The sequence below is a fragment of the Erythrolamprus reginae genome, chromosome Z, assembly GCF_031021105.1.
Source record: "Erythrolamprus reginae isolate rEryReg1 chromosome Z, rEryReg1.hap1, whole genome shotgun sequence".
Classification (NCBI taxonomy): Eukaryota; Metazoa; Chordata; class Lepidosauria; order Squamata; family Dipsadidae; genus Erythrolamprus; species Erythrolamprus reginae.
This window is the reverse complement of record NC_091963.1, coordinates 108762098-108774265: the sequence shown is the minus strand read 5'-3', so window position 1 is coordinate 108774265 and position 12168 is coordinate 108762098. Positions and strand designations below refer to the sequence as shown.

The following is a 12168-nucleotide window of genomic DNA, read 5'->3' as shown; positions in this document are numbered from 1 at the left end:
TGGGCAATTTCAGCAATCTTCTGCTCCCTCTTTAGCTCTTATCTTTAGAACAGTGTTGGAACAGCAGATATGTATAGGTTGGGTTCAAGGCTAATCTGAATTTTCAAGAGAGATGACATGGGCTATGCTCTAAAAAAGTAGGTGGGACATGGAGCAAAATGAGAATTGATGTCATTTCATTGATGTTATAGTCAATAATTATATTAATTATTATTCTTATAGTGGTTCGATCATTACAATTCATTGTCTTATGCCAGGATACCAAGTGTATAGAATGCTAATTTAATAAGAAATTCAGTGGAGTGCCAGTCTTGGTGGAAGAAATTGTACCCCTTTAATGATATGGATAATGTTTAAAAACCCTGGAACCCTGGGTTTACAGGGTTCTTCAGAACATCGTTTCTGTGCAAGCCACTATTCATACAATAGCAGTTTTTTCATTTTAAACTGTTAAAAATAAGAGTGGGTAACCAATGGTTGGCTGGGAAATGTATGCAATTTATAAATGAATAAATTTATAAATAAGTTATAAAGTGGATTTTGAGTCAAGATGCATTTTTCTCCTTTTAAATATTAAAATTTGTTTTAATTTTCTTTTAGATCTGCTGTATACTTTTCACACCTAAAATGGCAGAAAAACATTTTTGCCCATTATTTATGAATGAATTAGAAGTGATTATGAGGACAAAAAAAATGGCTTAACAGTTTCAGGAGGCTGTCCACTGCTGTACTAAAAGAATAGCTTAATACAGAGATGGGGACTTTATATTATTTTAGAGTGAATGTATTTCTTAACTCATAAAGAAAAATCATATCTGAAAGGCTATATTTTATGCTTTTCAGGTCAAGTCAACTTTAGAGATATAAAATTAAAATTAAATTAAAATAGTTTTTTTTCTAAAAAAGACAAAACTGACCCTCTTTTTAATCTTTTACATGTTTGAAATTAATTGTTAATTTTGTGGTACCTTATTTATTTGTAATAGAGATCACAATATGATATGGAAACAAACTGGCTGGCATGGATTGTTTCATGAAGGCCTTTTAAATTCTTTCAAAACTATTAAGCTTTTATTCTTCTGTGCTGAATTTATATCAGACTTTTGAATTTACCTTTCAGACATTTATTATATTTTAGCTGTTGACACTCATATTAGCAACAATGAAGAAAAGCCATCTTCACCCCTTAAACAAATTTCTCACCATGTATCAACAAATAGAAATTGTATGGGCACACTTGTGTAAAAAGAAAAGATTTAGCTATTTATGTTGGATGAGATGCAAAAGCAAAAGGTATGCTTTAGATATGTGTACAGTAATCTTGGAGCAAGAAGAGATATAGCACATCTCCAGAGATTTTAGAACTATGCAGGTGAAGAAGGGGGACTGTCGTTCAGCACAAGTTTTCAAGCAAGGAGACCTGGACCTGGTGCTTTTCAAATCTTTTGTCTATGAAATGGACAATGCACATCTTCTTCTAAGATTACCAGAAGTTAAGAGGCCTAGAGGTATGGAGATAGGTATAGGATTGGCTATTGTTGTTGTATCTGAGATGGTTAGTTTAGGACACTATTGGAGGCATTATGCAGGAATAAACAAAAAAAAATTCCAAATGTAAAAAAAAGATTTTACATTGAATCTAATATCTCTATCTAGCCACAGCATTACTACCCATATCTATGTAGGGTATTTTTAATTAGATTAGATTAGATTTATTGGATTTATATGCCGCCCCTCTCCGCAAACTCGGGGCGGCTCACAACAATAATAATAATTTAAGAAAAACAGTACATAATAAAAATCCAATGCCCACCAATCTAATTACAATTTAAAATTAGTAATTTCATAAAACAATCCCAATATATATAAAAAAACAGGCACACAGTCAATCAACAAAGCAACATGGGCAAGGGGGAGGTGTTTTAGTTCCCCCATGTCTGACGGCAGAGGTGGGTCTTAAGGAGTTTACGAAAGGCAGGGAGGGTGGGGGCAATCCTAATCTCAGGGGGGAGCTGGTTCCAGAGGGTCGGGCCCCCCACAGAGAAGGCTCTTCCCCTGGGTCCCGCCAGACGACATTGTTTAGTCGACGGGACCCGAAGAAGGTCGACTCTGTGGGACCTAACCGGTCGCTGGGATTCATGCGGCATGAGGCGGTCCCGAAGATATTCTGGTCCGGTGCCATGAAGGGCTTTATAGGTCATAACCAACACTTTGAATTGTGACCGGAAACTGATCGGCAACCAGTGCAGACTGCGGAGTGTTGGAGTAATATGGGCATACTTAGAGAAGCCCATAATTGCTCTCGCAGCTGCATTCTGCACGATCTGAAGTTTCCGAACACTTTTCAAAGGTAGCCCCATGTAGAGAGCGTTACAGTAGTCGAGCCTCGAGGTGATGAGGGCATGAGTGACTGTGAACAATGACTCCCGGTCCAAATAGGGCCGCAACTGGCGCACCAGGCGAACCTGGGCAAACGCCCCCCTCGCCACAGCTGAAAGGTGTTTCTCTAATGTGAGCTGTGGATCGAGGAGGACGCCCAAGTTGCGGACCCTCTCTGAGGGGGTCAATAATTCCCCCCCCCCCAGGGTAATGGACGGACAGATAGAATTGTCCTTGGGAGGCAAAACCCACAGCCACTCCGTCTTGTCTGGGTTGAGTTTGAGTTTGTTGACACCCATCCAGGCCCCAACAGCCTCCGCATGGGGTGAGGTATTGATGATACCTCACCCCATGCCCTTGGATGATCTCACCCAGCGGTTTCATGTAGATATTAAATAGCAGGGGGGAGAGGACCGACCCCTGAGGCACCCCACAAGGGAGAAACCTCGGGGTCGACCTCTGACCCCCCACTAACACCGACTGCGACCGACCGGAGAGGTAGGAGGAGAACCACTGAAGAACAGTGCCTCCCACTCCCAACCCCTCCAGCCGGCGCAGAAGGATACCATGGTCGATGGTATCAAAAGCCGCTGAGAGGTCAAGGAGCACCAGGACAGAGGACAGGCCCCTGTCCCAGGCCCGCCAGAGATCATCCATCAACGCGACCAAAGCAGTTTCCGTGCTGTAGCCGGGCCTGAATCCAGACTGTTGAGGACCTAGGTAATCGGCTTCTTCCAAGGACCGCTGGAGTTGAAGTGCCACCACCTTCTCAACAACCTTCCCCATGAAGGGAAGGTTGGAGACTGGACGGTAGTTATTAAGCATGGCTGGGTCCAGGGAAGGCTTCTTGAGGAGGGGGCGCACAAGTGCCTCCTTATAAAGGGGCGGAAAGGACCCCCTCCCCAAGGAGGCGTTGACAATCTCCTGGACCCAGCTCCGTGTCACCCCTCGACTGGCCGAAACCAGCCAAGAGGGACACGGATCCAGTAAACAGGTGGCGGAACTCACAGCTCCAATGGCCTTGTCCACTTCATCAGGTGTCACCAAGTCAAACTCCCCCCAGACAGATGGACAAAGACGTTTAGCCCCAGTCACCTCGACTGACTCATTGTCAGTCGACTCTGTTTTACAATTGGAGTCGAGGTCCGCTCGGATCCGAGCGAATTTATCAGCGAAAAACGTGTTAAAATCCTCGGCACTACTCTGCAATTGCTCCCCAACGATTAAGAAGGGAGCGAGTTACCCTAAACAGAGCGGCCGGGCGGGATTCCGCTGATGCAATCAAGGCGGCATGATACGCGCATCTTGCCGCCTTGAGCGCCACTTTGTAAGTCTTAATATCAGCTCTTACAAGTGTTCGATCGTATTCGGACTTACTCTTCCTCCATCGCTTCTCCAGACGTCTCTTCTGGCGCTTCAACACCCGGAGCTCCTCGTTGAACCATGGAGCTCTACGGGGTCTAGTGCCGCGGAGAGGTCGCAACGGCGCAATTGTCAAGTCTTAGGAACAGAAATTGCAGAAAGATATGTTCATATGGCCACAATTTAGAATAAAGCATTGATCCAGGCCAAGAGGAAAATCAAATAAAGAACCAAAAGTTTGATTTTTGATATGGTGGTATTTTATGCATCTTTTGATCAGAAAATATAAAAAGCAAAGATTAACTAAAAACCTTCTCTACTGTTTTCTAACATAGGACTTATAAAACAATATGAAGGAAGGAAGGCTCATATATACTTTCTGACAAATTGGTTATTAGGGACTATGAGAAGATTTTTTTTTCAGTATGCAAGACATACTGTACTGTTTTAAAATTATCTGTTCAGTAAAGTTCAATGTCCTCCTAAAACAAAGACATAGGTAATAAAAATGGTCATAATCATTAAGAATTAAATTAAGGCACAGAGTTAATGTTGCATTCCACACCTAGTACAACTTTCTGCATTTATTCCATCAGTCTCTTCTTGAACCTGGACATCATTTGACTATTTTAAGCATTTCTGGGAGACCTTCAATTATAGCAAAATCTATTTAACAAAATTTAAAACAGTCTGAAACATATTCTTGCAAGAAAAAGGTGTGTTTAATAAAACACAAATAATTACAAAATTTTGAAAAAAAAGACAGCCTTGAAGGACATCATGTGTACATATTTATGCAACTTACATTATCAGTGGCTGAATGGCACAAAATCAGTTTGTAGGATAAGGACTAGCCACTGAGAATGAGCTTATGATTATGTGGTTAAATATCTCGAATATCCTCAAGGAGTCAAAAGAGCCCACCTTAGTCACAAAATAATTAAGTTAAGACAATTTTACTTTTGCTTCTTGCGTTTTGGTTTCTGTTCCTTCTGTTTTTGTGCTCTCATGTCCTTCTTGAGACGTCTGTCCACCACTTTGAACTGGCCCTTGACTCCAGCAGGGCGTCGAACCTTCCGCCCTGCACCTTTCTTGGACACGACATATGTCACCTGCCTTTTTTCTTTCCCTAAACCTGCTTTCTTGTAGATACTGTTAGAGAAGGGGAAAAAAAAAAGATTGGATGAAGTAATTCCTTTCAGAATCTCTTTTCAAACTGAAGAACTATTTCCCCAGATTTCAGTGCCCTCATTCCAAGCCATTTTTATATCATTATCTTTTGTTATTGCACCAGTTCATCTATATCCCTCCTTAAATTGGGTACCATATAATTAGGTGACAGAAGCATTATTAATCCTGCTTTAAACAAGGTTAGTCATGGAAGTAGGAACTCTCTATGTATCAAACTGCCAGCTTTTTAAACTTTCAACCCGCAGGAAACAAACACAAATATTTTCTTGTTGCTGCTACTTCTCCTGGAGACTTCTTCAAAGGATGAGGAGCAGTGTTTCCCAACCTTTTTTGAGCCGCGGCACATTATTCATATTTTCAAAATTCTGGGGAACACTGAGCCGGGGGGGCGGGGGGGCCCCCTAAAGAAAAGTTTGCACAAAAAAAAATCTCTTCCTCCATTTCACTCTATTTCTCCCTCCCTCTTTCTCTTCCTTCCCTTCTTTCTCTCTCTCCATCCCTCTTTCTTTCTCTCTTTTTTGCTCTCTTTCTCTCTCCCTCCTTCCCTACCTCTATGTCTTTCCCTCTCCCTCCTTCCCCACTCTCTTTCTCTCTCTTGCTTTCTTTCCCTCTCTTTCTCTTGCTTTCTTTCTCTCTCATTCTCTCTCCCCTCCTTTTTCTCTCTCTCTTTCTCTCTCGTTCACTACGCCGGCAACAGAGAGAAAAAGAAAGAGAGAGAGAGAGACGGAGCCCCTCACCCTCCCAGACCTCCCCAGCGCCCGGCCACGCGCCGCCTCCCATTAGCCCGGCCGACATTTCCCTGCTGCCGTTTTCTCTTCATGGCGCAAAGCCATACAGTCCTGGACTCCCGGATCTCTCGCTTCTCCAGCCAGCAAGCCGGCTGCCCGGAAAAGCATCGCATTTTTTCAATGAGCGGCGCTTTCCTAGGCAGATGGCTTTGCTGACCGGAGAAGCGAGCGATCCGGGAGTCCGGGACTGTGTGGCTTTGCGCCATGAAGAGAAAACGGCAGCAGGGAAAAGTCGGCCGTTTTCTCTTCATGGCGCAAAGCCACACAGTCCCGGACTCCCGGATTGCTCGCCCCAAGGCAGGAGGCGGCGGCGGAGGAGAGGGGGTGAATCGCGCCCCAAGGCAGAAGGCGGTGGCGAGGGGGCGAATCACGCCCCAAGGCAGAAGGCGGCGGTGGAGGAGAGGGGGCAGATCGCGCCCCAAGACAGGAGGCGATGGCGGCGGAGGAGAGGGGGCGGATCGGGCGGGCAATGGGGCAGGGCAGAGAAGCCAGGGGAGCGTTTGGCCGGAGGCACCGTGGGGAGGCAGGGGCGGCCGCGGCTCCCTTTATTCCTACTGCTGCACCTCCCCGCCCCTGCCTCCTTTTTCCCACCTTCCTTCTTTGGGGCCCAGCAGGAGAACGCCGGATACGGCGGTCCGGCACCGGCAACGCCCCGCCCAGCTGGAGCTTCTCTAGGTCCTAGCTTCGCAGCACACCTGACCGTGTCTCGCAGCACACTAGTGTGCCGCGGCACACCGGTTGGGAAACGCTGATGAGGAGGACTGAGCTGCAGCCCTTGAAAATTTGTCTGTCCCTGTTAAAATTATTCTCTTTGTCCAAAACTAGAAACCAGATTGTAATTTATTCCACAAAAGATAGTTGGCAAACTTATTAAAAATCCAAGAAGTTGTTCAAAGTGTTATTTCTTATTTTATTTTGTCTTTTCTGAAATCTAGCAAGCCTAAATCTGATGAGATTCTAATTTGTGAGGAAACCTCACCAAAAGGATTTAGAGGTCAATGTAGCATAGCTGTTACAATGTTGAACTAGGATAGATAAATAGGATAGAAACCCAAATTACTGTTCAGCCAAGTAGCTCAAATTAAAGTTTGTTAAAAATCTACCAAGTAACCTGTGAGTTCTACTTAAGAATAGAAACAATGTCTTGCCTGGACTTTTCTTTTTATAAGGAAAACTGAGAACTCTTTACTTCTCTTGGACAAACCTGTAACTATCTCAACATTTATCTTAAACCCTGATTCAAGCCTTGACAGCCTACTCCCACATTCCATCTAACACTAAATGCAGTATTATGTTTTCCTCCTGTAATTTTGTTTTGTTTACCATCTTGACATAAACATTCCATCAAAATGATAAACAGAAACTTGCAGTACTCAGAAACCTGCAACATTAGTTTGGGGCCTTTTAAAATGTCCGACAAAAAAGATTGCTCTAGTACTGATCAATTAGACATTCTTTTCCTTTTTCAATGAAATATAAAACTGAATAAAATCAAGCAAGCTTCTTCTGTGCACCCTGAAATCTATTGGATTCTATGTTTACTTTTCCTAAAGAAGAGGGAAAGAGGAGGATAGTCATCCAGTCACTTTGTCAATTGAGATGAGCAATGTATAGATTTAATAAGCAAACAGACTCTAATATGTACTTCAGGGAGTTTAGTATCTGATAACAAAAACCTTAAACTCAAGAGAAAAGAAGCCACCTCTAATCTTTGATTTTGGGTGGGGGGGAGAGGAATCTTATTGAGAAAGGTGAAACCCACCTGCGCAACTGGGCAGTTTTTTCACGCTCTGAGATGTCTACAGTATTCACCACAGATTCTGCTTTTTTCTTCATCTGCTCCAGTTTCTTCAACATCTGAGGAAGAGGAGGAGAGCTCAGTCATCACAGGAAAGAACCCCAAATCATAGAGATATATATTTGTATTTGTATTTATTAGATTTGTATGCCACCCCTCTCCAAAGACTCGGGGCGGCTAACAACAATATAAAAAGACAATGTAAACAAATCTAATATTAAAAACAATCTAAAAAACCCCCAATTTAAAGAACCACTCATACATACAAGCATACCACGTATAAATTCTATAAGCCTAGGGGAAAGGGAAATTTCAATTCCCCCATGCCTGACGACAGAGGTGGGTTTTAAGGAGCTTGCGAAAGGCAAGGAGGGTGGGGGCAACTCTGATATCTGGGGGAGCTGGTTCCAGAGGGTCGGGGCTGCCACAGAGAAGGCTCTTCTCCTGGGTCCCGCCAAACGACATTGCTTAGTCGACGGGACCCGGAGAAGGCCAACTCTGTGGGACCTAACCGGTCACTGGGATCCGTGCGGCAGATGGCGGTCCCGGAGATATGTGTGGGGATATGTATGAATATGTACCTAGCTCTATCCTTTGAAAGTTCAAAAAAAGAAATCACATAGCAGAGAATGGGGAACATTTTCTCATAGGCCCACAATATCTTAGAAAGCAAGATGAATAGCAAACACTGGTCTATTTACATAATGCCAAACAATAAAGTTGCTTCCGTAAATGTAGACAGTTTGATGAATATAATGAGGTCAATAACTAAGGCTAAAATTCTAATTTAGTATTGTGTGAATCAGTCAACAGTCTGGTTGGTTATAAGTCAATACATAAGGTCTGCTTGGTTATAAAGGAGTATGGCCTTGCTTACTCTTCGTTTCTTTCGGGCCTTAGCTTCTGCTACTTTCTTGATGGGCCGAGCATTAATTTCACGCCAACGCTGGCGGTACTCCTCCACAGTCTGATGGTCCACGGGCAGTTGTTTGCGCCGGTGCTGGTGCTCTTCCTGCGCAAACCATTCAGGTAGTTCCCCTTCTTCCTCGTTGAAAGTATACCTGGGAACAGAAAGAGAAAGATGAAACCTTCTCCAAACATGAGCTTGTCAAAGCTTCTCTCTCTTTTTTAATAATAAAAAAACTGGATATACATTTTACTTCTGTACAAATGAAGAAAGGAAATGGAATCTCATATTTGATTTTTGTAAAGATTCATGCTTGTTTTCTGACTCAGGTGAGGGAAAGGGCCACAGTGAAAACAAGCATGGATTTTACAGTAATGGCACCACATTTGCTAAGTTAACTGGCCAGATTTTCCTTTTTCATGCTTTATTTATTTTAGAAAGCCTCATGTTTTCTCTTTATGTAATTTATGTATGTGTGTGCGCGCACATGTACATGTTGCAATTGTATTAATTCTATTTTACGAAGTGCACTAATTTATCTGCATAATTGTCTCAAAATGAAAGGCATGTTCATTCCCTTGTTTTAACTTTGACTGCATTGCAAAATTTATATGCTGCATTTCTGTACAAGGTTCCCAAAACTTTTCTATTATGCCTCATACCAATAACTTTTATGTAAACTACAATATCCAACATTTTAATCAGGGTGATGCTGATTATACTGATATTATACTGATACTATTCAATCCTCAACTTGGGTTCTTGCAGACCCAATTTACACAGGGAGATCTGATTCTTTGGAGCCCTAGTTTCTGCTGTTCCTTTTTATCATTCCCTGCTACAGATTGGGTCTGACTTTACAGTACACTGGGCATAGTTAAAAATGGGACTACTGGTCAAAATAGTCCCTATCTAGGCATCCTACCTATAGCAACAATCAGTTAAAGCCATTTTGTAAGTTTTGTTTGGGCACAGCACATTATATAAATACAAGAACTGGATTTTGTTAATCCAAGTTTTGAGTTAACCCAAGTTAAGAATTGAGCCCTTTGAACTATGATGCTGAGAAGACTCCTGAGAGTCCCGTGGACTGCAAAGCGATCAAGCCAGACAATCCTAGAGGAGATCAACCTTGACTGCTCTTTAGAAGGCCAGATCCTGAAGATGAAACTCAAATAATTTGGTCACCTAATGAGAAGGAAGGACTCACTGGAGAAGAGCCCAATGCTGGGAAGAATTGAGGGCAAAAGAAGAAAGGGACAACAGAGAATAAGGTGGCTGGATGGAGTGAAGGAAGCAGCAGGCGTGAACTTAAATGGACTCCAGATGATGGTAGAGAACAGGAAGATCTGGAAGAACGTTTATGGGGTCACGATGGGTTGGACATGACTCCACAACTAATAACAAAAAGATCCAGGTTTAGACTTTAGTATGAAAATTCAACTGCATAATCTTCTCCATCAAATGGAAATACAGAATGCAGGAATATCGAAGGAATATTTGAATATGTTTCAGGGGCCAAAACAGGCTTTCCTAGACTTAGGGAACATCTTCAGTTTTCATTTTGCTGATTTCACTGTGCCTGAAACGCCCATAAATTGTTTGCTTTTAATTACATAGGTCTAACTCAGGAGTCTGCAACCTTTAACACTCAAAGAGCCACTTGGGCACAAAAACAATGGGAGCCACAAAACCTGGGTGGGCGTGGCCAACTCTACAGCATTCACTCCCAGTCACATGACTACCAACCCCAGCCATATCTACTCAGGTTTTGTGGCTCCCCGTGTTTTATTTTCTAAGGGAAATAGGATCTTGCTCTCTATTTCTCTCTCATCTTTCTCTCCCTCCCTCCCATCTCTCTCACAGGCGGCCAGGAGGTCCCAAGATGAGGAGGGAAGCCTCCACCATGGGTTGCACTCATTTCTCTGTCAGCCCAGATTTCCACAAAAAGAAAGAAAGAAAGAAAGAAAGAAAGAAAGAAAGAAAGAAAGAAAGAAAAATGGGTAGCAAAGAACCTGAGAGGACGCAGGGCTTTCTTAGAGTGAGAAGAGACACAAAGACAGGGAGCAACACACACACACACACACAGGTGGAGAGAGATACACACACACAAAGGGAGACTGGCTGATGGGTGACTGTCTTTGGAGAGCCAAACCTCATTCTCTCCTCTCCTGTCTCTCATGAAATGGTGGATGGCTATTTCCAGGCTTGGTCTCCGGAGGGAATAGGTTCCAGGAGGAGGAGGGGACAGTTTCCCCCATTTTGAAACGTGCTAGCTTTCACTGTGCTATGCAAGGTACTGCGAGAGCAGTGGGCAGGTCATGGAGGAAGTATTGGATCATCCCCCTTTCCCATGCCAAAGGAAAGTCAATTGGGATTCTCCTTCTCTCCCCCCTTCCCCCTACTTAATCCTACTTCAGGATAAAGAAGTGCATACTGGAAATGCTCTGTTTCCCGCCCCCCTGGCCCCAGCCATCACTGTTCATGCAAGGAATGGGAAACAGAAAGTGGTATGTTTCAAAGGCGGCAAACAGTGTTCTGCTGCAAGAGCTGGGCCAGGCCTCTTTGCTGGGCCATCTCCCCCTTCCCCTGGCTGGGTGTTGTGCTCGGTGCTTGGCGGGGGAGGGGAGCACTTCACACCTCTTACTTTTTTTCTCTTGGCCCCGCCAACAAGGGAAGAGACCGCCTTCTGCCGCACGAATCCCAGCGACCGATTAGGTCCCACAGAGTGGGCCTCCTCCGGGTCCCGTCAACTAAACAATGTCGGTTGGCGGGCCCCAGGGGGAGAGCCTTCTCTGTGGCGGCACCGACTCTCTGGAACCAACTCCCCCCAGAGATTAGAACTGCCCCTACTCTTCCTGCCTTCCGTAAACTCCTCAAAACCCACCTTTGCCGTCAGGCATGGGGGAACTAAACATCTCCCCCTGGGCACATTTAATTTATACATGGTATGCCTGTGTGTGTGTCTGTTAGTATATGGGGTTTTTAAAATCTTTAAATATTTTAATTAATTGAATTATTTATGATTTGTTTTACACTTGTTGTGAGCCGCCCCGAGTCTTCGGAGAGGGGCGGCATACAAATCCAAATAATTAATTAATTAATTAATAAATAAATAAATAAAAGAGGAAGGCCAGGCTTGGGGGATGGCCTCACCCTGCAGGATCTGTCCCCTGTTCTCTCCCAACCCTCTTTGCCGGTGGCAAGAGGATATGTACCACAACGAATGTGGAATGTTGTTGCCGCGCAAGTAGAGGGGTGCTTCGCCCCTGCACTTAAGGCTCCAGCCAGGCCATTGCTATGACAGGATGATGGCTCTTTCATCCGTCTGCCATGATAGAGTGACAGGGAGCTGCAGCAGAGGGCCTAAAGAGCTCTAGAGCCATAGGTTGCAGACCCCTGGTCTAACTGGATAAAGCAAATTTTTCTTGAACTCATCAATCATCTTCAACCTACTGGGTTCCTCTATTCAAGAGTCCTTTTTCCAGCTGTATTTGCTAATGCTTTTGTACTTTCAAATCACCTGTTGAAAGATTCATCAATCAAATCTCTCTTGGCCTTGCGGGAAGTGGCAATGACTGCTCCTAATGCCAGTCCTTCAGGATTCAGAACCCGAGCTCGCTTCACTAGAGAAACAAAAGTGTCAGTCAATATTCTGGGCCAGCATTCCAGTTCTATTCTTGGAAAATCATAAACAAATGATATACAGTGTTCCCTCGATTTTCGCGGGTTCAAACTTCGCG

At 43.9% G+C, this 12168-nt stretch overlaps 1 protein-coding gene across 1 annotated transcript in view; it reads right to left on the bottom strand.

Annotated features, from left to right (window-relative positions):
- Positions 1-4444: 4444 nt before the first annotated feature.
- Positions 4445-12168, bottom strand: part of FTSJ3 (FtsJ RNA 2'-O-methyltransferase 3) — a 40788-nt gene continuing 33064 nt past the window's right edge. Inside the window, exons 19-22 of the mRNA XM_070766969.1 lie at positions 11949-12051; positions 8396-8579; positions 7483-7577; positions 4445-4893 (exon numbers count right to left, since the gene is read on the bottom strand). Of these exons, the coding sequence (XP_070623070.1) occupies positions 4698-4893; positions 7483-7577; positions 8396-8579; positions 11949-12051 (578 nt within the window). The 3' untranslated portion in view covers positions 4445-4697. The remainder of the gene's footprint in view (positions 4894-7482; positions 7578-8395; positions 8580-11948; positions 12052-12168) is intronic.